A 25,972-nucleotide genomic window follows, 5' to 3' on the forward strand; every position below is an offset into this window, starting at 1 on the left:
ATTTTGTAAACCTCTATCAGGTCACCCCTCAGCCTCAGACACTCCAGGGAAAACAGCCCCAGCCTGTTCAGCCTCTCCCTATAGCTCAAATCCTCCTACCCTGGCAACATCCTTGTAAATCTTTTCTGAACCCTTTCAAGCTTCACAATACCTTTCCAATAGGAATTGATTCCTCTCCTTCATTAGAGTACACAAGGTGCCATTCCACACCTCTCTGACAAATCACAGTGTCATTAATGATTAGAGTGGAGGGTTGCTGGCAGAGGTTCACTGGGTGAAGAAATACATGGTCCAGCAGTGTGTGTTGAGGCAATTTATAGTTTTTCCTTAAGGAAAGAATGAAGCTCCAGGGACAAGATTGAGAACAAACGAGGGAGAGAAAGGAAAAATGTCAATTGAAATAAGAATAGAAAATGCTGCAGAGACTCAACAGGTCAAACAGTATTTGTGGAGAAAATAAAAAAGTGAACATTTCAGGCTGTTGACCTTCTCCAAGAACGGAAGTCAGAACTCTACCAGTTTATCACACGAGCTCAGAACTCGGTAGAAGGCTCGGACAGGCATTGGGGAGCGGCAGGAGAGGGGAAACAGAAGGCAAAGCTGATTAAAGTTGAAGACAGAAGTGATTAGAACAAGAAAACCAAGTGGGTGGTTGACACAAGGTTTATAGAAGATAAGGCGGCGGGGGGGGGGGAGCGGAAAAGAGAGGTAGGCACTCTGCCTGTATTCCTGATGAAGGGCTTTTGGCCAAAACGGCGATTTTCCTGCTCCTCAGATGCTGCCTGAATTGCTGTGCTTTTCCAGCACCACTCTAATCCAGAATCTGGTTTCCAGCATCTGTAGTCCTTGTTTTTACCTTATAGAAGAGAAGACTATTAAAACATGGAAGAGAAAGGGATATGTCAAGCAACGTGGTACACTCCTGGAGAAATAGGACTGTACTGAAAGTTGTAATGCATTTCCATGTGAATAGAATGAAGAATTCATGGAGAAAAGGAAATGAAGCAACACATTTGGATCCCATAGTTGGATGGGTATATGAATAGGAAGGGTTTGGAGGGAAATGGGCCGGGTGCTGGCAGGAGGGACTAGATTGGGTTGGGATAACTGGTCAGCATGGACAGGTTGGACCGAAGGGTCTGTTTCCATGCTGTAAATCTGACTCTAAAAGAAAGAAAATGCATTGGCTTTCTCCATTGAATCAAGAACACCATTTGTTGGTGGTGCAGCTGTGTCTACGGTCAGATGCCCCGTGGACTTGGAAGATGGAAGAATCAAGGGTAATTATGCTTTCAAGAGACTGGCACATAAACGAGTAGTGGATAAAGTCTGAAATTTTAGGATCTGTCCACCTCAGTCCAACATTGGCACCTCCAAGTCTTACAAATACAACGTCAGAGTGCTGTTCAATTGGACAGCATGATTTAATTCTATTTGAGACAAAGCCAGGGAGTTTCCTTGTCCATAATTTAGAGAAATGAATGTTACCGAAACTAATTCTCCACCCACCCCCAGTGATCTTTTTTTTAAAAAAGGGGGGCTTTTCTTTCTGCAAATTGGCTACTTTCTTTGCTCTTGTAAAATAAGGAATCATGTTCCAACCTTTCCTGCAATCAACTCACCGAGAAGGTTAAAACAAATTATTACTTTATAAATCAAGAAACTACCTCAAATATATTAGCATTTCAAAGATTACTTCTTAGTGTTGACTGGAAATCATTGATCATCAAAATATTCTCCTTTCACCACATTATTTGAACTCTTCTGATCAGCTTCCTCAGGAAAAAGAAGAAAACTTGCGTTTATATAGCATCTTCAGGTCAAAACTGACCGGAAGATGAGACAGCATTAAATACATATGGGAGCATGATTGCTCTCATAAAGTAAGTAAAGAAGACAGCCAATTTGCAGAAAGAAAAGTCCCCCTTTCTAAAAAAAAAATCACAGGGTGGGGGGTGAAAAAAAATCAGTGGATTCATGGAGTTTTTGAGCAAAATAAAATGTCATTCTGCAAAAACAAATTCACTCTAAGCTTATATGTCGAACAGAAACCAGCATATCCCATTCTAAAAGGTGAAACATTTAATCTGAGATTGTTTACAGAATCACATCTCCATGACATTGGACTCCTTTGGCTATAAATCCTATGAGCATGATCTTAACCTCCACAACCACCTGATGAAGGAGCGACACTCCAAATGCTAGTGCTTCCAAATAGGCCTGTTGGACAATAGCCTGGTGTGTGATTTTTTAACTTTGTTGAGTGCATTGCTGGAAAAGCACAGCAAATCAGGCAGCATCTGAGGAGCAGGAAAATCAACATTCAAGGAGCCTGTAATGTTGATTTTCCTGCTCCTCGGATGCTGCCTGATTTGCTGTGCTTTTCCAGCTACACACTCTACTCTACTCTCCAGTATCTGCAGACCTCACTGGCCCTCCTGATTTTAAACTTCTCCTGCAAGCTCCTCAAAGCAAACTGCAATGCCATTTACCACCAGGACACCATATAAATAAATGCTTCATTTGAAAATGGTGACCAACATTTCTGGTCACACATATGCACTGTTTAGAACAGAAGATCTGCTGCTCTGCAGAAAGTTATTTGTTTCTCAATGTAAGGAAAAAAAAAGCTAGAAACACTAAAAATCTGAGTTAAAGACAGATGTCAAACATCAGAAATACATCGCAAAGTATGCTCCCTCAAGAGGCAAACAAAAACCGCTCAGAGGTTACACTGCCTGATTACTAATTTAAACAGCTGGACTAATAAATGATGATGGCAAATGGGGTAGCTTAAATACTTTAAAAATCCAGACTATAAGCCTATTATCTGCAATGGCCTAGTGGTATAAATCGCTATACTGTTAAGCCAGAACCCAGGTATTGCTCTGGGGACTGAGGTTCAAATCCTACCATGGGAGATCGTGGAAATTGAATTAATAGTCTAATGACAACCATGAGTCCATTACTGACTGCCAGAAAAACCCATCTGGTTCATTAATGTTCATTATGGAAAGGAACTGTCATCCTTACCTGATCTGGCCTACATGTTACTCCAGATCACATAGCAGCAATCTGGTTGAGTCTTAACTGCCCTCTGGACAATTACATATGGCCAATAAATGCTGGCCTCACCAGTCACTCCCTCATCCAGTGAATGAATTTTAAAAAAAGATTTGCCATCAAGAGGGCTGTCCAGTTCACTATTATCAAATCAGGAAGAAAATCTCTAATTCTTACCCAGTCAGCTGAATGAGAGACTCCAGATATTGGTTAAGAGCCATACACTCCGTCTCAAAATTAAAAGCCACACCAACACCAGGTTATAGTCCAACAGGTTTAATTGGAAGCACTAGCTTTCAAAACACCGCTCCTTCATCACAACCATCTGATGAAGGAGCAGCACTCCAAAAGCTAGTGCTTCCAATTAACTTTGTTGGACTATAACCTGGTGTTGTGTGATTTTTAAACTCTGTACAGCCCAGTCCAACACCAGCATCTCCAAATCAAATAGTCTAGGAAGCCACTGTGTTCAAATGCAAACATCGGAACCCCAGGAATGATTAAGAGCACATTAGGTTCAAAATAATCTGTCTTACAACCATTATAGTTCCACTATGCTTAAACCAAAACTCATACACCCCAGTGTCCATTTTCTACCATCAGCTACTGGTCAATCAGCTTCATCAACCCTATCCTCTACAAGTGAATCAGGTAAGTACCGAGACATGAACTCACCCCGTGCTTTGCGACTGCTTCATTGAGTGCGGTGACCCAGGCTTTCTGCCACTCATGGTTCCAGCTTTCCAAGGACAGCACCCAGGAGAGAAGAGTGGCTGCCCCCTCACAGGGATCACTCAGATGAGAACCTGCCATAGCGCCAGCTTTGGGGACAGTCTTACCCTTGCCCTGGGAAGGCTGTGAAACCCACTGAAGGCCATACATCACTAATGTAAATATTGAGGCCAGGAACAGGGCAAGTAGCCCAACCCATTTCAGCACATCCAAGAAACTGGGCTCCATCCCAACAGTCAAATCAGACATGTCAGGCAACAATAAAGAGTACATTAGATACTGCACATTTTTAAAAAGTATATTAACTGAATATATTTTGCCAAATTGGAGGCATGTCTTTAAAAATTGAGCAAAAGTGTCTAACCTCTGAAAATTGTTAAGTAGCTTAACAAATTACTAAATTACAAAAGCAAGTTATTTTTAAAAGTGTTGAGTTCGATTCCTTGATGGGGGTTTCACTTTCAGCCCTTCCTTACTAACTCCATTCTCCTTATGAAAGGGGGCACAGGCCGACACCACAGAGCTCAATCCCCGGCCACAAGTACTGACTGCATCCGGCCACACAGTGAGCAAGCCGGGCCCTGAACCACACTGACACTGCTAAGAGTGAAAGCGAGCTCAACCCACACTACAGACAAGCAGCCAGCCTCCACATCCCCGCTCCCAGCTCCAAGTCCACTCTCCAGGCATTTACTAAGAGGCGGAGTCCACCCAAACCCCTCCCCGAAGCTTCTTAAAGCAGCACTGACCCAGCACACAGCCCCACAGTCCAAAAACCACACAATCTCACTCTGTCCTTGCCCATCACTCAACATCTATTTCTCTCTTTCTTTATCTATATCTATTTATCCGGCTCTCAATTTATCTAGATTTCTCTATTTCTCTCTCTCTATCTCACCCTCTCTATTTATCTCTCCCTGTCCATTTATCTATCTCCTTTTTTAATCTATTTATTTACCTTTATTTACTTCCCTCGATGTTTATCTCTCCTATTTATCTCTCTTTCTAACCATATCAATCTCTTTCTCTGTTCCTGTCTATCTCTCTGTTTCTCTTTCCCTTCCCGTCCTCTCTATTTTTCTATCTCTCTCAGTTTATTTCTTTCCATCTATCTCTTTCTACCCTCTATCTCTGTGTATCTATTTCTCACTACCTTACTCTATCCCTCTCCATCTCTTTATCTATTTTTCTCACTCTAGTTCTGGCTGTTTGTCTATTTCTATCCAGCTATACCTCTCTATTTCTCTCTATGTATGCATATTTCTATGTATGCATATTTCTATTTAATCATTTTTTCTAAAACCTCTATCATCTTTTTACTTACCGACCTCACTCTGTCCATCTTTATCTCTCTCGGCCTATCCTCTTTCTCCTCTTGATATTTTACTATCTGTCACTCTGTTTAACACACTTCATTTTCTACTTTTTTACTTATTTATCCATTCATGTTTCTATCAATAGATTTGATTTGTCTACCTATTAGCAACTACATGCATTCAGATAGCACCTTTGATATAATAAAACATTGCAACAAGGAACATTTTAATGTGCATCTTAAAGGAAGCAAGAAAAATGTGGAGAAATTTCAGTTTAAGGCCCAAGTAGCTGAAGGAATGACCACCAATAATAGTGATTTAAATCAGGGGATGCTCAAGACGCCAGAATTAGGTAAGTGAAAACTCCACAAAGCTTAGTCTTTTATGTATTTATCTTTATATCAATTTAACTCTGTCTGTTGTTCTAGGTCCTGTCTTAGGTGGTTATGCATTAATCTGCCGATCTCCTTTCCAAACTGTTTGTTTCCTTATCCACCTTTGTCTGTCTATCAGTCCATTCAATTGTGTCTGCGAGGTGTATGTCATAAGATGTTATACCAATGAATTGTCAAATAGACATGATATAGGTATAAGGTAAAAACAATGACTGCAGATGCTGAAAATCAAATACTGGATTAGTGGTGCTGGAAGAGCACAGCAGTTCAGGCAGCATCCAACGAGCAGCGAAATCAATGTTTCGGGCAAAAGCCCTTCATCAGGAATCAAGGCAGTGAGCCTGCAGCATGGAGAGATAAGCTAGAGGAGGGTGGGGGTGGGGAGAGAGTAGCATAGAGTACAATGGGTGAGTGGGGGAGGAGATGAAGGTGATAGGTCAAGGAGGAGAGGGTGGAGTGGATAGGTGGAAAAGAAGATAGGCAGGTCGGACAAGTCCGGACAAGTCAAGGAGACAGTTACTGAGCTGGAAGTTTGAAACTAGGATGAGGTGGGGGAAGGGGAAATGAGGAAGCTGTTGAAGTCCACACTGATGCCCTGGGGTTGAAGTGTTCCGAGGCGGAAGATGAGGCGTTCTTCCTCCAGGCGTCTGGTGGTGAGGGAGCGGCGGTGAAGGAGGCCCAGGACCTCCATGTCCTCGGCAGAGTGGGAGGGGGAGTTGAAATGTTGGGCCACGGGGCGGTTTGGTTGATTGGTGCGGGTGTCTCGGAGATGTTCCCTAAAGCGCTCTGCTAGGAGGCGCCCAGTCTCCCCAATGTAGAGGAGACCACATCGGGAGCAACAGATACAATAAATGATATTGGTGGATGTGCAGGTGAAACTTTGATGGATGTGGAAGGCTCCTTTAGGGCCTTGGATAGAGGTGAGGGAGGAGGTGTGGGCACAGGTTTTACAGTTCCTGCGGTGGCAGGGGAAAGTGCCAGAATGGGAGGGTGGGTACCTCATCCTAGTTTCAAACTTCCAGCTCAGTAACTGTCTCCTTGACTTGTCCGGACTTGTCCGACCTGCCTATATTCTTTTCCACCTTTCCACTCCACCCTCTTCTCTTTGACCTATCACCTTCATCTCCTCCCCCACTCACCCATTGTACTCTATGCTACTCTCTCCCCACCCCCACCCTCCTCTAGCTTATCTCTCCATGATATAGGTATATTCTGGATTAGTGGTGCTGGAAGAGCACAGCAGTTCAGACAGCATCCGAGGAGCAGTAAACTCAACATTTCATGCAAAAGCCCTTCATCAGGAATACAGGCAGAGAGCCTGAAGGGTGGAGAGATAAGTGAGAGGAGGGTAGGGTTGGGGAGAAAGTAGCATAGAGTTGCAGTGGGAGAAGGACTCCCTGAGATTCTTGTAGAGAGAGGAGGAAAACTTCTTCAAGGCAGGCATCCTTGCAAGAGGATTCGCAGTAGAGTTAAAATCAACGAGGTAAAAACAATGACTGCAGATGCTGGAAACCAGATTCCGGATTAGTGGTGCTGGAAGAGCACAGCAGTAAGAAAAATCATGAGGGGTTTGTACAGAATGAAATAGGGAAATAAAGCTTCTATTGGTCAAAGTATGAAGAACAAAAGGGCACACACTTAAAGTCATTGGAGGGGACAAAGCAATTAAGACGTGAGACAAACTTTTTACACAACTGGTTTGAGTCTGGAATGTACTGCCTGAAAGTATGGTCAAAACAAGTTCAGTTGAGGAATTCAAGAGTGAGTTAGATTTTAGGTGAAAAGGAAGATTGCGTAGGACCACAGAGAGCAGGTTAGGGAGTGGTACTTGATGATTCACTCTTTCAGAGCAGTAGTGCAGACAAGTGGACTGAATGCCCTGTTTCTGTCCTATAACTATTCTGTGATTAATAATCTGTCTGTTGTTTCTGCTGGCAGTTAGAGATCCAAAAGTAATACTCAGAGAAAAATGCAGATTTTCTAAGGTCATAGCCAGTACCATCAAAAACATTATTGTGTTTGTCTGTATAACAATGGCGCTTGTACATCAAAGTGTGAACTGTTGGGAGGTATACTTGAAAGATTTGATTAGATTTTGTACAACTGATCTAAACATCAACCTCACAAGGTCCTGACACAGAGCTGTAGACAATCAGTGTAACTTGCTCCTATGCTGTCCATATATTATTCTTAAAGGTAAGTGTCATCAATCACATGCCATTTGTTGTAGTGTTATGATTAAGCAAATATATTTCTCTTTCTCTGGATTAAAACCTTTTAAAAACTCTGAGTGGAAACATCTTTTCCACATCTGCTCTATCTAGGTCTCTCTGTATTCTCTATGTTTAAATCAGATTCTCGCCTTATCCTTCTAAACTCTATTGAGTGCAGATCCAGAGTCCTCAATTGCTCCTCATATGACAAGCCCTTCATCTCTGGGATCAATCTTGTAAACATCCTCTAGACCTCCTCCAACAACAGCACATCCTTCCTTAGATACAGGGCCCAAAACTGGTCACAATATTCCAAATATAGTCTGACCAGAGCCTTATACAGCCAGAACAGTACATTCCTGTTCTTGTATTCTAGTCCTTTTCAAATTAATGCTAACATCGCATTTGCCTTTCCCCATTTAGAAAATAGTCTATGCCTCCATTCTTCCTATATTTTATATTTTCCCACATTGTATTCCATCGGCCACTTCTTGACCCACTCTTGTAGCCTGTCCCAGTCTTTCTACAGCCTCCCTGCTTCCTCAACAATATCTGTCTCTCCATCTATCTTTGTGTCATCTGCCAACTTAGCAACAATGACCTCAATTGATTCGTTTAGATCATTAATGTATAACATAAAGACGAACCCTATGCAGAACTTCACTGGTCACAGATTGCCATCCTGAAAAAAAGACCCCTTTATCCCCCCTTTATCTGCTTTCTGCCAGTTAACCAATCCTCTTTCCATGCCAATACTTTGCCCCTAACACCATGGGCTCTTATTTAATTAGCAACCTCCTGAGTAGCACTTTGTCAAAGGCCTTCTGGAAATCCAAATCGATCACACCCACTGGTGCTCCTTTGCTTAACTTGCTGATTACCTCCTCAAATAATTCTAACATATTTGTCAGGCATGACGTCCCTTTGACAAAGCCGTGTTGACTCAGCCTATTGTACCATGCACTTCCAAGTACTCAGCAATATCATCCTTAATAATGGTCTCTAAAATCTTACCCACGACCAAAGTCAGGCTAACCAGCTTATAGTTTCCTGTCCGCTGCCTCCCTCCTTTCATTACATTAGCCATATTCCAGTCTGCTGGAACGTTTCCTGACTCCAGTGATTTCTGAAAGATCACCATCAATGCCTCTACAAACTCCTCTGCCAACTCCTTCAGAATTCTTCTCCCTGCAGTTAGTCACTGCAATCACCTCTGCAACCTGACTCTCTCGAAGCAGGAGACACTGCCTAAAAGGGTAGTAGAGGTGGGAATCTTCAGAACTGTTCAGAGCTATTGAGCCCAAGTACCTAAAAACTGGAATGAATTAGGTAGATGTGGGGGAGGGGGCAGTAAGGAGTAAAACGATAGGTGGGGATAGAGCCCAAAGAGAAAGAAGAACAGTTGGACAGACAAAGGAGTGGATAACAATCTGGCTATGAGTGTGAATAGCTGTTAATGGAGACTAGCCGAAAGTGAGGACTGCAGTTGCTGGACGTTACAGTCGAGAGTGTGTTGCTGGAAAAGCACAGCAGATCAGGCAGCATCCAAGGTGCATGAAAATCGAGATTTTGGGCAAACAATAGATAGGGTATAATGCAGACTGTGATAACAAGGCCTGGTGTGTGGGCCCGTGGCCTAGGACATGGGAAAGTTCAGGCCCTAAAATTATTGAACTCATTATTGAGTCAGGAGGGCTGCAGGGTCCCCAAACAGAAAATGAGATGTTGTTTTTCCAGTATATCAGCATTCCAATATTCTTCATCACAAGTTTTACTGTTTTTCCTTCTGATGCGATGGGCCGAAGGGTCTTTATCCAAACTATAAAAAAAATTCTACTACTGTGTAAAACATCCTTGCCCTGTTATATTTTTCAATCAAGTCGCCTCCTAAACTCCAGTGAATACAAAATTTAAAAACAATGGGTGCTGAAGATCTGAAACTAAAATTGAAACTTAGCAGACTTGGAGAGTGTCTGTGGAGAGAATTCAGAAGTTAACATTTTGAGTTCAGTGACCATTCTTCAGCTTCAGTGACCAGAACTTCTGCTTATGTCCAAATCATGCTTATGTTCCAGTGATTGCGAGTTTACATTCATTTTTGTCCCGGGCAGGATGCTGTAGTCAGGAGGAGAAACTCCCTCCCCCTCCAGCAGCGGATGATGTCACCCGGTGGAATGTTTACATTGTAGCAGAAACTGACGGCGTTCCATTTCCATTGTTGAATGGTTACATTGTTTCCCCGGGGGTTCCATCAGTCTCTGATCCTCACCACAAGGACACACACGGGGGTCAGACACAGACACAGACACACACGGACCCGGCTTGTCCTGCGCGCCACCATGAACTGCAGGTCGCAGATCCTGGAGCTCACCGTGGAAGCCAGGCAAATCGAGGAGACCGTGCTGGCCGTGCTCCACACCGTGCTCCTGCACCGGAGCTCGGGCAAGTTCCACTACAAGAAGGAGGGCACCTACTCCATCGGCACGGTGGGCACCGAAGACGTGGACTGCGATTTCGTCGACTGCACCTACGTCCGGGTCTCGTCGGACGAGCTGGACCGCACGCTGCGTCGATCCGTAGGCGAGTTTAAGGTGAGTTCGCTCTGCAGACTTCGTTATATCTCTGCTGTTTTGTGTATTTTTTTTTAAAAAGCGACGCCAGCTCCAAGCTCGGATTCATCATGGATCGAGTCGGTTGGTTTCGGTTTATGTTCAAATTCAAGCGCTTCCATTGTCTGCATTCTTCTCGTAATGATTTACAGAGTCTCCAGGCCTACAGTTGCAGTTTCAGCCTCACCTTGGTCGTTAGCACTCTTCGATCAGGCCTTCCTCCACACCCCCATGTCTTGATCCCAAAATCAAGGCTGAGACTTGAGTGTGGCGTTCCCGAGGTGCCCCCGGCCTTTTGAATGGAAGCCCACACCTGCACTGTGAGATAGTTTTGAGGGATCCCCATAAGACACAATTCCAAAACAGAGCAGTTCTCTCCGGTTTTACTGGTTTGATCAGATTTGATTTAATGTAGCCACATGTACCGTAGTACAGTGAAAAGCTCTGTTTTGCGAACAGTACTGGCAGACCAAAGCAAGCAAGCGCATACAGATAATCACAACCACCTAGTGCTGTTGCTTCCAATTAAACCTGTTGGACTATAACCTGGTGTTATGTGATTTTTAAGTTTATACAGATCATAGGGTGCTTAGACAGAGGGAGGTATAGAGGGCTACAATGCACAAAGCAGATCAATGTTAACAAGATCAGCATTATTTGAAGTTAGAAAGGTCCATTCAGCGGTCTAATAACAACAGGGAAGAAGTTGTTCTTGAACCTGTTGGTGCCTGTCCAAGCTTCTGTATTTTCTACCTGAGTTTGGAAGAGAACGTTCGATATTGCAGTGAATTGATGTAGCAACCCGGGGGATGCCCTGAAAGTTGACTTAAAACCAAGTAAACTGTTGCTGGATTTGTGAGAAATTGGCTGGGAGAGTAAATCAGTCCGCTACTTCTGTTTGTTCAGGCTCTATCTAATCATAAGGAAAGTATTGGGAGGTAGTGTGAGTGAGGTGGGGTATCTGGGTATTTGTAGTGAGGGCTAATTGCCAAGAAGTGCTAGAAGGTGAGAGATGGAGTGAGCTGCATTGAGCAGTGTGAGAGGTTGGAATTGTAGTATATTGGAAATGTATAGAGCTGGGCAGATGTCAGTTTACAGTTAGGCCAGCCATGTGAGATTTAATTTCTTTCACGTTGCTTATGGGTTCTTGGCTGAGAACCTGGGAGCTTGCCTCCTTGGAATCTTGCTCCCATTCCTTTCTAGGGGTACGGCTACTGCCCCTCCTCCATTACCATCCCTGGAAGCACAGTTCAGCTCCATCACCAATGTCTCCAACAATGCTCCCACCACCCCCAACACCATTTCCGTGTCCTGATGTTCATTTTTCTGTCATTTAAATGCCAGCAACATTGCGTGTGGGCTTACCTTTAAGGGAGTCACCCTGCCTTTCAAGTGAGCCATCTACGTCCAATTGAAAAGGCAGTTTGCGCCTCAGTTTAACACCTCATCTGAAAGAGAGGACCTCTTACAGTGCAGCATTGATGCAGTACTGGAGTGTCCAGGCCAGCCAGCCCAATGAGACTGCTCTGCCATTCATTGAGATCATGGCTGATTCCTGACCCAGGTAAAGGATCATGAAGGGCCTGCCTTGTACACCTCAGGCACGGTGATCCTCAGGTTAGAATCACCACCAGTCATCTCTCTCTCACACTCATAAGAGAGCAGCATTATGGTCCTCTGGGACTATGGCAATTTTACTTTTCCTCTATTCTAGATGATGATCAATGCTACATACTCGGGGAACATTTGTATATCAAGTTACAGTGTATGCTAGGAGTTAATTGTGACCACTGTTACCCTCAATTTTCTCCTGTCGCTCTACAATATCACTTGTCTGGATGAGCACAGGTAAGCTAATTAGGCATCAGCCTGGTTAGAATTAAAAGTCACACAACACCAAGGTTATAGTCTGATAGGTTTATCTGAAAGCACTAGCTTTTGGAGCGCTGCTCCTTCATCAGGTGGTTGATGAAGGAGCAGCACTCTGAAAGCTATTGCTTCCATTTAAACCTGTTGGACTATAATCTGGTGTTGTGTGATTTTTAACTTTGTACACCCCAACACTGGCACCTCCAAATCAGTCTGGTTAGAATAGAGCTGCCTGCCTTTTCTTCATGTTCCCTATATGACCAAAATGTACCTCTCCATAGTTGTTTGAGGAAAAAAATTTCAGAAATCACACTACCCTCTGTGTGAAAAATTGGTTAATGATTGGAATAGTTTATTTCAAATTTTAATATTGGCCTCCTGGTTTGGGATTTGCCACAAGAAAAACAGTTTCTCTATATCTATGTTCTTTTAAATCGTTTTACTGTTTTAAATACCTCAATCCCAAACCTTCAAAATTCAAAGAAATATAAATGAAAAGGTTGGTTTATGAGGAGAGATTGAATAGATTAGATTACCTACAGTGTGAAAACAAACCATTTGACCGAATGAGGGCAGCACGGTGGCTCAGTGGTTAGCACTGCTGCCTCACAGCACCAGGGACCTGGGTTCGATTCCCTCGTCAGGCAGCTGTCTATATGGAGATTGCATATTCTCCCCGTGTCTGTGTGGATTTCGTCCGGGTGCTCCAGTTTCTTCCCACAATCCAAAGATGTGCAGGTCAGGTGAATTGCCATGCTAAATTGCCCATAGGGTTAGGTGCATAAGGCACAGGTAAATAGAGGGTAGGAGAATGGATCAGGTGGGTTACTCTTTGGAGGGTGGGTGTGGACTTGTTTGGCCAAATGGTTTGTTTGCATACTAATCTAAAAAAAAGTCCACACCGACACTCCGAAGAGTGATTTTTTTTTAAGATTATTATGAAAACAGGCCATTTGGCCCAACAAGTCCACACCAACCCTCCGAAGAGTAACCCACCCAAATCCATTCCACTACCCTACATTTACCCATGACTGTGGGAGGAAACTGGAGTACATAGAGGAAACACACAGACATGGAGAGAATGTGCAAACTCCACACAAACAGTCATCCAAGTCAGAAATCGAACCCGGGTCCCTGGCACTGTGAGGCAACAGTGCTAACTACTGAGCCTCAATACACCTAACACTAGGGGCAATTTGGCACGACCAATTCACCTAACCTGCACATCTTTGGACTGTGGGAGGAAACCCACACAAACATGGGGAAAATGTGCAAACTCCGCACAACCAGCCAAGATTTGGACTATACTCATTGGAATTTAGAAGAATAGGGGAGGATCTTATATAAACATTTAAAATCATGAAGGGAATACTGTAGATAAGATAGAAGCAGGGAGGTTGTTTCCACTGGCAGGTGAAACTAGAACTAGGGGGCATCGCCTCAAATTAAGGGAGACCAGATTTAGGACTGAGTTGAGCAGCAACATCTTCACCCAAAGGGTTGTAAATCTGTGGAATCCCTTCCCCAGTGGAGCAGCTAAGGCTACCTCACAATGGTTTTTAAGTATAGAACAGGTAGATTTTTGAATAGTAAAGGAATTAAGAGTTATGATGAGCAGGCCGGTAAGTGGAGCTGAGTCCATGAAAAGATCAACCATCATCTCATTGAATCTCTGAGCAGGCTCAATGGGCCAGACGGTCTACTGCTGCTTGTATTTCTTGTGTTCTTATGTAAAGCTTTGCTTAAAATTTAGCCCGCTAAACTCTAGAATTTCTATCAAATTAAGCTGCATTCAGTTCCCTTCACGAACTAGATATTTCCCCAAGTTTTGGTATTCAAAACTGAATGAGGACATGCTCCTGGTAGCCCAGATTAAAAATACAATTGTATCTGGAATTTAGGAAAGAATAATCTGAACTTTAGCATCAATTGGATGTGGGATCTTTAGCTGACATCCCACTTACTAAGTGTACATGATCAGACTGTGGAGTCCGCAAATACTGGATGAGATTGAAATGTAATAAGATTCCAACCCGGGACCTATGGTCAAGAACCCCCCTCAAACTTACAATTTCAGGAATTGTGTGTTCAGACTCCAACATAACAATTATATTTGGTTGATATTTTGGAGTAATGGATCTCACCCCTCATTTGTCTAATCCCATTTTCTCCTTTAACAATAGGATGCCCTTCGTAATTCTGGAAGCGATGGGAGTGGTCAAATCTCCCTTGAGTTCTACCAGAAGAAGAAATCACGCTGGCCATTCTCAGATGAGTGCATTCCATGGGAGGTATGGGCCTTCAAACTCAATGTGGTGAACCTGGCCAATGAACAGGAGAGGCAGATCTGCCGTGAGAAGGTGGGCGAAAAACTAGGCGAGAAGATAATCAATATCATTGAGGTCATGAACCGACACGAGTACTTGCCCAAAATGCCGACGCAATCAGAGGTGGACAATGTCTTTGATACAAGCCTGAGAGATGTGCAGCCGTACCTGTACAAAATCAGCTACCAGATCACTGATTCTCTTGGGACATCCGTTAGTACTACTATGAGGAGATTGATTAAAGACACACTGGCTTTATAATCAGTCCAAAAACTATCAAGAAAGCAGCTGACAACTGTTGCATTCTTGACTCTTTTCCCTCAAATTTTCCATTCTGCTGCTGTTATTTTTCCCTGTTTAGCTAGTTTTGGGGAGTCGATCTGATTGAAAGATCAACGGATCACATGCATGATTTCTTCTGAAATTTCATAGATTCATGCTTAGCACCTCGAAAATTTTTCCAAGCTTACATATATTTATTTTGTTGAAATAGTCAGGAAACGTTGCACATTACTAGAAATGGCTCCAAACAGGAGAAGTATTATTAGGACAGCTAAGTTCAAGAAATCCACTTAGATTTATTCTCTTGATAAATCTAATAACCAAAATTGTCCCCACCCCTGGAAAGCTTCTTGTTTTTGGAGGACTACAGGCAAGGATGTGGTCAGACTTGCAAACAATTCTTTTCAAAATGGAACAGCCAAACAATGGAACACATTGCCTAGGCTCCCATGTAATGAATTACCACTGAGAGGTAATTGACAACTGCTGATATCTTGAGACTGTTCCCCAGGATGACATATTTAATACATTCAGGTGAAAACATACAATGGAGGAAAAGGGGTTGCGTTAGAAAGATGTATCATAAGAGTATATGAACATGTTTGATATATTAGTGGATGCAGTATTTTGAAATTAATTTTGGAGGCCTGGTTTTAATTTTTGTAAAGCATAATTCTCTGTAATAAAATTGAATAAACTATAAATCTTTTTAGTAACTTTATGACACTTGGTTCTGGGTAGCTCAAACTGTTGGAAACCATTGGGAGACTTCTTTGACCTTGTTGTTTACTGCAAAGCATCAACAACTTGGACATAGATAATCCTAAAAGGAAGGTGGAAAAATAGTGAAGTAGAGCGAAGGGTGAAAATTCCAAAGTACATAACGTGATGACTGGAAGTCGTGCCATTGACAGTGGAGCTAGCTTCAGTGGGAAGATCACAAACTGTCCAAGTGATTTTTGGGAGATTTTTGTACATAATTTCTAGTGTTAATTTCAATTTTGTTTCTTTTATATAGTTAATAAAAATAGTCAAAAACTTGTTTGCTTTGAAAAGCTCAATCGAAAGAAACTTGTGTTTGAACATTTTCCCCATTTGCAATAAGTGATGAAAAAGATCCTTGAGTCTCATATGGTTGAGGACACATGATGTGTGTCTGAACTTTTTTGGTTCGCCTGACATACATAAAAACCCATTACCAGGCTTAAGAATCTCTAAACCAAACTATTGAAAAATTTACAAAGGCAGAAGTTCTCTTATGGAGAGCACATTCTCTCCATCAGCTAGTTCAAGCCGAGGGTGACATTATCCAAAGCTCATTATATTGGAGAATGCAAAATGTTTTGCGAGAACTCAAGCAGCTAAAGCTATCTGGACTCCCAGCATGGAATCATTGGTAAACCTCCTGGTTCTCGTCAAGAAAGGGCTACCATACTTAGCTGGAGTTGTGTTTTTTTCTTTGAGATGTGGGCTGTTCTGACCAGGGCAATATTTGTTGCCCAGCCCATATTACCTGTCTGGGTCATTGTAGGGGCAGTTAAGAGTTAACCACGGCATGGGTCCAGAGTCGCATATAAGTCAGGCTAAGCAAGAGTAGCAGCAGATTTCTTTCTGTCAAGGACATTAGTGAAGCAGATGGGTTTTTAAGGAAAGTCGATGATGGTGACAAACCATGAATCTATTACTGAGATTAGACTTTAATTCAATTTTTGTTAATTAATTGAATTTGAATTCAATTCATCTCTCCACTTATTTCTCCACCCTGGAGGCTCCCTGCCTCTATTCCTAATGAAGGGCTTTTGCCCAAAACGTCGATTTTCCTGCTCCTCAGATGCTGCCTGACCTGCTGTGCTTTTCCAGCACCACTCTGACCTAAACCCTGTATTTGAATTCTACCAGCTGCTATGGCTGGATTTAAACCTAGGTGCCCAGGACATGTTTCTGGGCTTTAAGATTACCAGGTCAGTGACAATACCATTATGCTCCCATTGTACAAGAAGTTTGACAGATCCCACTAAAGCTGCTATCTAAGTTTATTTTGGGGATGGCCATCCTAGAACAGTGTGAATCTATTTGGCTTAGCATTATCGAATCTTAGAATCCCTACAGTGTGGAAGCAAGCCATTCGGCCCATTGAGCTCACACTGACCCATCGAAGAGCATCCGACCCAGACCCACATCCTACCTTGGTCCTGTAACCCTGCAATTCACATGCTGGATCTACCTGGCCTGCACATCTCTGTGCACTATGGGAAATTTAGCATGGCCAATCCACCTAACCTGCACTTCATTGGACTGTGGGAAGAAATTGGAACATCTGGAGGAAGCCCATGCAGACATGGGAAGAATGTGCAACTCCACACAGTCATCTGAGAGTGGAATCAAACCTGGGTCCCTGGCGCTGTGAGGCAGCAGTACTAACCACTGGGCCACCATTAAAGCCTGTAGACATGAGACTTGTCACTGAGATACCATTGGCAAGTACATCATCTTAAAACTGCTTGAACTCCAAAGACATCCCCGCTAAGATTAAATGATGGTCACTAAGGATATAAGAACTAGGAGCAGACAATTCAACCCCTTGAGCCTGCTCCACCATTCGATACGATCATGGTTGATCTTACCTCGGCCTCAACTTCACTTTCCTGCCCATTCTCCATACACTTTCAACCCATTACTGATCAAAAATACACACCTCTCCTTAAATTTACTCAGCATCCACGACATTGGTACTGAATTCCACAGATTCACAACCCTTTGAGAGAAGTAATTTCTCTGCATCTTTGTTTTAAATCTACTGCACATATCCTATTCACTGCTATCTGTTAGTTAACCATTGCCCAAACAGCAAGCATGGGTGGCAGCAATTAAAGGAGAAGTTACCAATTCCACTTTACTAAAGGCAGTACGAATCCAGTCCACGGTCAAATTTGATTATGTCTCCGTTGGGAGAGAGCCAGCTGATTTCAGGTGAGGTATATGGAGGTGCAATCGATTGGTCTCAGGGTCCTTTGGCATTGGGGGAGCAAAGAAAAATAAAGTGACAGGCTTCATTGGGCACTGTCCAGTGACTCTTGCTGAACAGTGCAGACTTGTGCACAAGAGCTGGCTGAGCTTTGATGCTTCTTGCGTCCAAATAGCCTCTTAAAATCTATTGAGTTAAAGTGTGGAAATTCCCATTTAAGAGATATAATGGAACATTGATGCCTGTGGAATAATAGACGAGAACAAGTCGATGAGGATGGGAACAAAGAGGAAAAAGGTGAGTGTGGTGGGATGGCAGTGAGGAAAGAAAATGCCTTAATTGCAATTCTCAAATGATTCTCAATTCTGATTCATGCAGAAGCTAGCAGCCTGACAGATGCATACCCGAAAATGTTTAGTTGTATGATCTTAATTATGTTGTCTATTTTAAATTAGGTTGCCCACTATTGTGCAAAACAATGGATTTTTTCTCAACACAACCATTGTGTAATATTGTCTTTCATGTACCATGGAGCAAAGCAAAATAAATTCTAGCAAAATAAGCTAGAAAATGGTTAACGCGCTGCTAGAAGTTGCTCAAACTTGACCAAAAAGATTTATGGGAATTTAAGCAAGTGTAAATGTTCTGAGAAAACAATAAAATAAAAATAAAAGGAAATTTAGGATTAAGCTCATTTCTATGGTCCTGTAATGGGATTGATGCTGTTAGTCTTAATTCAGTAACCAAATTAATAATTGATGTCAGGCTTTGAGATGCATTCACAATGATTCGGCTGATATTTCAGTCACAACATTCCCAACAACAGAAACATTGGCTGAGATTCTCAGGCTGAAAGGGTTCTCACATGCTGGTCAAAGAGTGAGTGGGGAGCTCCTGTCAATCCAATCCCCTTTTCTCAAACATTTGAGTGACCAGCGTCAAGCTTTCCCGTGATTGCGCTCCATGGTGGTATAAGTCCCAGCTGTCGAGCAGTTGGTGGTAATGCAGTTGCTGAAGGCTCAGGGTCATCATAGAACCCCAGGTCAAGTGTGTGAACCCGGGATGAGGGAGAGGGGAGGGAGAGGAGTTCGGTTAAAATGGGGAAAAGAATTCAAAAATGCTGAAAAGTGAGGCATAATTTTTAAATAATTTCAAAGTTAGATTCCAAAATATGGAAAATAGTAAGAAATGTCAGCTGTTATAAAGCCTTAGATCAGAAAGTATCCTAGCCATTGGCTGATTAGAAGCTTGGATAAGCAATTTTGTCTGCTGAACTCTGTAACAAGCCAATAGCAAAGATAAAGTTCTATATTATGTTAACTATGTTAGTTAGCTCAAGGGTCTTCTACTTCATAAACAAGAATTCCATTCATATTTGCAATGCTGTATTGAGCAGTAATGAAATTATGGCTAATTCACCATGTCAACAATGATAATAAATTAATCAGGTTAGTTAAGATGAGATTTCAGCCAAATCAAGGGTAAACTAATCATTCAGCTAATACAGCACAAGGCTGGTCTCAAAAGGGTATAAGGGTATAACACACAACCAAGAGAAAAGGAGGTGGACTATGTTTAACAGGAATGCAACAGCAACAAGAGCAGACCAGGAGACAACACCTCAATCAACTGGTGTTCATAAAAACATAGTGATTATTGCCTTGCTATGTTCCATTTTGTTATATTAGAGCTTCTACTTAATAAACCTACCACTGCTTATGCCAAATGCTTTGTACCTGACGTGGTGTAAACTAAAGGTTGTAAGTGTTTAGGGAGGGTCTGAGGTAAGGGTAAATGGATGGTATTTAAAGCCCTCCTATGCCTGATGCCGGTCTGTGCCTGGTCACGAGAGAAACATTACCATGCCACCCATTCTGATCTGCCCCCATTCTAAGAGGCAGTTCAGGAAGTGTAGGAAAGGAAGCTGACCTATCATTTAGTAAGATCATGACTTATGTGGTTGTGGTCTCAATATCCCTCCCCATAATGTGTACTTTCGCTGTCTATTAATAATCCATCAAATTCAGCCTTGAATAAATTCAGTGGCTCAATTAGGAGGAAACTTCCTCAATATAAACCTTATCCAGTCAACAAGATTTTATATGTTTTAGGAAGATCTGCTTTTCCTTCTTCTAAACTCTAATGGGTATTAGCCAAGCCTTTTCAACCTAAGATTAAGATGGCATAAATTGAAGCCATCCCCTCTGATTGAACCTCCTCTGAACTGCTTCTAACGCAACTGAATATTTTTTTCCAAGTATGAGACCAAAACTACACATTTCTCCAGATGTGGTCTCACCAACATCCTGTACAGCTGCAGTAAATCTTCCCTGATATTATATTCCATTCTTGGAATAAACTACAACATTCCATTTGCCTTCCTCATTTCTTGCACTTGCATGCTATCTTTGTACCAAGATACACACATGCCTCTGTATTATCAAATTCTGACAACTTTCTCAATTTACATCGTATACTGGTTTTAATTCTTCCTAACAAAACAGACAAGTTTTATTTTTCCCTGGACACCGCTATTTGATTTTTTAATTATATTCACATGTACTGAGATACAGTGAGAAGTATTGTTTTCCATGCTAACTGGACAACTCATAGCTGACATAAGTACACCAGGGTAATAGAACAGAATTCAGAATATAGTATTTCACTGCACCCCCTCTGTAGCTGTAATATACACTTTAACGTAGGAGAGGTCTGTTCATAAATCTGATAACGACGAATAACAAGTTGTTTTAGAATCCATTGATACGTGTTTTCAAACTTTTGTATCCTCTACTTGATGGAAGAGGGTGGAAGAGAGTATCACTGGGGTGGGAAGCTCTTTAATTACGTTGGCTGCAGGAAATGTAGACAAATCATAATTACAATCAAAGTCCTACAGCATGAAGACAGGCCCTTTGGCCCAAACTAGTCCATGCTGAACAAAATCTCTGTCCACGGTAACCCCATTTCCCTGCACTTGGCTTGCATCCTTATAATCCTTTCCTATCCATGTATTTGTCCAAATGCCTTTTAAATGTTGTTACTGTACCCACCTTAATCACTTCCACTGGCAGCTCATTCCATATACGTACCACCGTCTGTGTAAAAATATTTGCCCCTTAGGTTCCTTTTTATTCTTTTCCCTCTAACCTTAAAATGATAACCTCTAGTCCTCAATTCCGCAACCCTGAGTGCATTCACTCTATCCATGTCTCTCATTATCTTATACACTTCTCTCTGTTCCACTACACTCCTAAAGGCCCTACCATTCACCATGAAATTCCTACCTTGATTTGACTTTCCAAAATGCAAGACCTCTCACTTATCTATGTTAAACCCCATTTGCCATGTATCGGCCCACTCCCCCAGCTGATCAAGGCCATAGAGATGTACAGCATGGAAACAGACCCTTCGGTCCAACCTGTCCATGCCGACCAGATATCCCAACCCAATCAAGTCCCACCTGCCAGCATCCGGCCCATATCCCTCCAAACCCTTCCTATTCATATACCCATCCAAATGCCTCTTCAATGTTGCAATTGTACCAGCCTCCACCACTTCCTCTGGCAGCTCATTCCATACACGTACCATCCTCTGTGTGAAAAGGTTGCCCCTTAGGTCTCTTTTATATTTTTCCCCTCTCAACCTAAACCTAGCCCCTCTAGTTCTAGACACCCCAAGGAAAAGACTTTGCCTACTTACGCGATCTATGCCCCTCATAATTTTGTAAACCTCTATAAGGTCACCCCTCAGCCTCCGATGCTCCAAGGAAAACAGCCCCAGCCTGTTCAGCCTCTCCCTATAGCTTAAATCCTCCAACCCTGGCAACATCCTTGTAAATCTTTTCTCAACCCTTTCAAGATTCACAACATCTTTCCCATAGGAAGGAGACCAGAATTGCATGCAATATGCCAACAGTGGCCTAATCAATGTCCTGTACAGCCGCAACATGACCTCCCTACTCCTGTATTCAATACTCTGACCAATAAAGGAAAGCATACCAAACGCCTTCTTCACTATCCTATCTACCTGCGACTCCACTTTCAAGGAGCTATGAACCTGAACTCCAAGGTCTCTTTGTTCAGCAACACTCCTTAGGATCTTACCATTAAGGTGTATAAGTCCTGCTAAGATTTGTTCTCCCAAAATGCAGCACCTCTCATTTATCTGAATTAAACTCCATCTGCCACTTCTCAGCTCATTAGCCCATCTGGTCAAGTTCCTGTTGTAATCTGAGGTATCCTCTTCGCTGTCCACTATACCTCCAATTTTGGTCTCATCTGCAAACTTACTAACTATACCTCTTATGCTCGCATCCAAATCATTTATGTAATTGACAAAAAGTAGAGGACCCAGCACCAATCCTTGTGCCACTCCACTGGTCACAGGCCTCCAGTCTGAAAAACAACCCTCCACCACCACCCTCTGTCTTCTACCTTTGAACCAGTTCTGTATCCAAATAGCTAGTTCTCCCTGTATTCCATGAGATCTAACCTTGCTAATCAGTCTCCCATGGGGAATCTTGTCGAACGCCTGACTGAAGTCCATATAGATCACATCTACCGCTCTGCCTTCATCAATTCTCTTTGTTACTTTTTTAAAAAACACAATCAAGTTTGTGAGACATGATTTCCCTTGCACAAAGCCATGTTGACTATCCCTAATTGTTGCCTTTCCAAATACACGTAGGCCCTGTCCTTCAGGATTCCCAACAACTTGCCCACCACTGACGTCAGGCTCACTGGTCTGTAGTTCCCTGGCTTGTCTTTACTGCCCTTCTTAAACAGTAGCACCATGTTAGCCAACCTCTCGTCTTGCGGCACCTCACTTGTTTCTGGATTAGTGGTGCTGGAAGAGCACAGCACCTCACCTGTGACTAACGATGATACATATATCTCAATAAGAGGCCCAGTAATCACTTCTCTAGCTTCCCACAGAGTTCCAGCCTCCTGCAATTTCTGATCACCTTCTTCGCTGTCTATGTTATCACCTATTTTACTGTCATCAGCAAACTTATTAATCATGCTTTGTACATTCTCAACCATATCACTGATTCAGATAATGCAGTAATAGGCCCAGCACCGAACTCTGAGGCACTCCACCAGTCATAGGCCTCCAGTCTGACAAGTATTCTTCCACTATTACCATCTGCTTCCTACCATCAAACCAATTTTGTATCTAATTTTCCAGCTCGCCCTGGATTCCGTGATCTAACCTTCTAGAGAGGCCTCCCACGTGGAGCCTTATCAAAAGGCCTTGCTGAAATCCATTTTGACTACATCTACCACCCTACCCTCATCAACCTTCCTAGTCACTCCAAAGAAGTCTAACAGATTTTTGAGGCATGATTTCCCACTTACACATATATGCTCACTATTCCATCAACCCCTGTCTTCCCGAACGCTTGTATACCTTATCCCTCAGAATCTTCTTATCTAACCCACCCACACAGATGTTAAGCTGAGTGATCTATAGTTCCCAGGCTTTTCTTTGCAGCCCTTAAATAATAGCGCAACATTCACTACCCTCCCATCTTCTGGGAGTTTACCTATGGCTAATGATGATGCAAAAAAAAATATCAGCCAGGGCCCCTGCACTTTCTTCTCTAGCCTCTTGCAGTGTTCCTGGATATACAGGGGAACCTCGATTATCTGAACATGATGGGCGGGCACTATTTTGTTCGGATAATCCATTATTCAGTTAAAATCGATTAAATGCCTTTCCTCTGGGGCTCAGAGTTTTTAAAGTCTGCCCCCTGTTCATGAGACAAGGCAGCAGCACACAGTGTGCGAGACCCTGCCCGCCCCCCGTCCCCCCCCCCCCCCCCCCGCCGCGCCCCATCCCCCCGCCCCCCCCCCCGCGCCGCGCCCCGTTCCCCCCCCCCCCAGCCGCGCCCCGTTCCCCCCCCCCCCCAGCCGCGCCCCGTTCCCCCCCCCCCAGAACCCCACCCAACACCCCAGGGCAGCCGGACTGGACACCAACAATAAGATTGCTGTTGCAGCTGCCTTGGTGCTGTAAGTCTCCAAAGAACACACACACAACTTTTTGACAAGTTCCACCTTTGCCCTATACAGGACAATATTGGAGAAATTATCTGGTGAAAGGTTGGGTGGGGGGGAGGGGGGTGGGGTTAGGGTACACCCCTCTGTAGAAGTCCAGGCAAAAAAAAAAGTGTAGAGAGACAGAGAGAGAGATCAGTCATTTGGAGACCGTGCCTGTTGAATCACTGTAAACAAAAGACACGATCACTGTTGGAAACACATCTTTGATGTAATGTTTCTATTGGGACCTCGAGATTTCCTTTGGATAATCGGTATTCAGATAATCGAGGTTCCTCTGTATCTGCAGGAGCAGGTGACTTATCCACCTCCATACATTCTAATACATCCAACACCTTCTCCACTGTGATTATGGACTGTCTCCAAAATATCACCACTAACTTCCCAAAGTCTTTATGTCTTTCTCCATGGTAAACACAGAGGAGAAATATTCATTGAAAACTTCGCCCATCTCCTGCAGTTCTGCGCATACATATCCACTTTGATATTTGAGGGGCCCTATTCTCTCTCATTATTCTTTTTCCTTTAATAAACTTAAACTGCCTCTTTGGATTCACCTTAATTTTCCTACCCAAGGCTATCTTGTGCCCCCTTTTCGCCCTCCTGATTTCCTTCTTCAGTAAACTCCTGTATTCCGTTATTTCATCTCTGATTAATAGTGATACTCCCCTTAAAACAAAATTGCAACTTCCCCTCCTCTCCCCTGCCTAAAGCACCTGTAGGAGAAAGTGAGGTCTGCAGATACTGGAGATCAGAGCTGAAAATGTGTTGCTGGGAAAGCGCAGCAGGTCAGGCAGCATCCAAGGAGCAGGAGAATCGACGTGTCGGGCACCGAAACGTCGATTCTCCTGCTCCTTGGATGCTGCCTGACCTAAAGCACCTGTACCCTTGCACATTAAGCTGCCAGTCCTGTCCCTCCCTTAGCCATCTTTTCGTAATGACAACAATATCCCAGTCCCATGTACCTATCCACACCCTGAACTCAATCGGCCTTACCAGTCAGCCCTTTCACATTGAAATAATTGCGATTTAATCCAACAGGCATTCCTTGCTCCCGGTCATGTTCCAGCCTGTCCTGTCTCTTCAACTTACTATTTCTGATTACCATATCTCTTTTGAGCCTCACAATTGCCTCGCTGCTGTCGAAGGAATGCTGGTTTTTGTAAATGGACATTTGCCCATGTTATTTTCAATTTCCAAATTAACCACCATATATTGGGTCTCCTAGTCCAAATCTTTGCTACAAGTCATAAATACTTAAGTACCCAGCATTATTCCATATGGCAATCCAACAAGGTAAAAAGCTTTCCAACCTGAAAAATATCCACTTATCCTCAGTTTCTACTTGCTGTTTTAGGTAGCCAATCTTTTACGCTTGCTGATATGTTAACCCATCCAGCAAAATTAATGATACTCTGCCTAAATGTGTCAAGTATTCAGAACAAAAAGAATAGAAATAACCAGTATGATCTTCTGGCCATATGGAGACATGGTTACAAAGAGATCAAAGCTGGAAACTTGTAAGAAATGGTCTCTAATTGGAAGATGTAGAATTGATGTGGATAGAAGTAGAAATAACAAGGAAAAGATTACCCCAGTGGGAGTAGTTTATAGACTCCCTAACAATGGCTATTCTGTAGGACAGAGAATGATAGCAAGTAAAATAAAAAGGCACTACCATAATCATTGGCAACTTTAATGTCAATGTAGGTTAGTAAAAACAAATTGGCAGAGGTAGCCGCAATGAAGAATTTGGGGAAGTTTCCTAAAACAGTGTACAGTGGATTCAACCAGAGAAAATGGTATTTTGGATCTGGTAATGTGAAATTTGACAGATTTAATAAATGCCCTCAGATCATATATCCCCAAGGAAAGTGTGACCATTACTTGTCAGAATGCAGCATTCCATTTGAGAGTCAGAAACTTGGGTCAGATACAATTGTGCAAAACTTCAATAACGGTAAAGACAAAGGAATGGAGGACAGAGTTCGCTGGAATGGACTGGGAAAGGAATTTATCAGAAAAGATTATTGATGAACAAAGGCAAACAATTAAGAAAAGACTTCATGGCTCAAAAGAAATATGTACACACCCGTGAGAAAGAAATATGTACACACCAGTGAGAAAGAAACATTCTAGAAA

The 25,972-nt window shown here is 42.8% G+C and overlaps 2 protein-coding genes across 2 annotated transcripts in view; one reads left to right on the forward strand and one right to left on the reverse strand.

The window, feature by feature from the left end:
* The window catches only part of c2cd2 (C2 calcium dependent domain containing 2), a 57,304-nt gene extending 52,138 nt beyond the window's left edge, over positions 1–5,166 (reverse strand). The window contains exon 1 of the mRNA XM_072585719.1: positions 3,739–5,166. Coding sequence (XP_072441820.1) covers positions 3,739–4,068 — 330 coding nt within the window. The 5' untranslated portion in view covers positions 4,069–5,166. The remainder of the gene's footprint in view (positions 1–3,738) is intronic.
* Positions 5,167–5,224: 58 nt separating this feature from the next.
* atg101 (autophagy related 101) lies at positions 5,225–15,848 on the forward strand. The gene is given in 4 exon segments (XM_072585720.1): positions 5,225–5,463; positions 9,831–9,958; positions 9,960–10,310; positions 14,381–15,848. Coding segments are annotated over 4 exon segments (1,107 nt in total). The 5' UTR covers positions 5,225–5,240; the 3' UTR covers positions 14,786–15,848.
* The last annotated feature ends 10,124 nt before the right edge of the window (positions 15,849–25,972 follow it).

Source organism: Chiloscyllium punctatum, chromosome 15 (genome assembly GCF_047496795.1).
Source record: "Chiloscyllium punctatum isolate Juve2018m chromosome 15, sChiPun1.3, whole genome shotgun sequence".
Taxonomy (NCBI): Eukaryota; Metazoa; Chordata; class Chondrichthyes; order Orectolobiformes; family Hemiscylliidae; genus Chiloscyllium; species Chiloscyllium punctatum.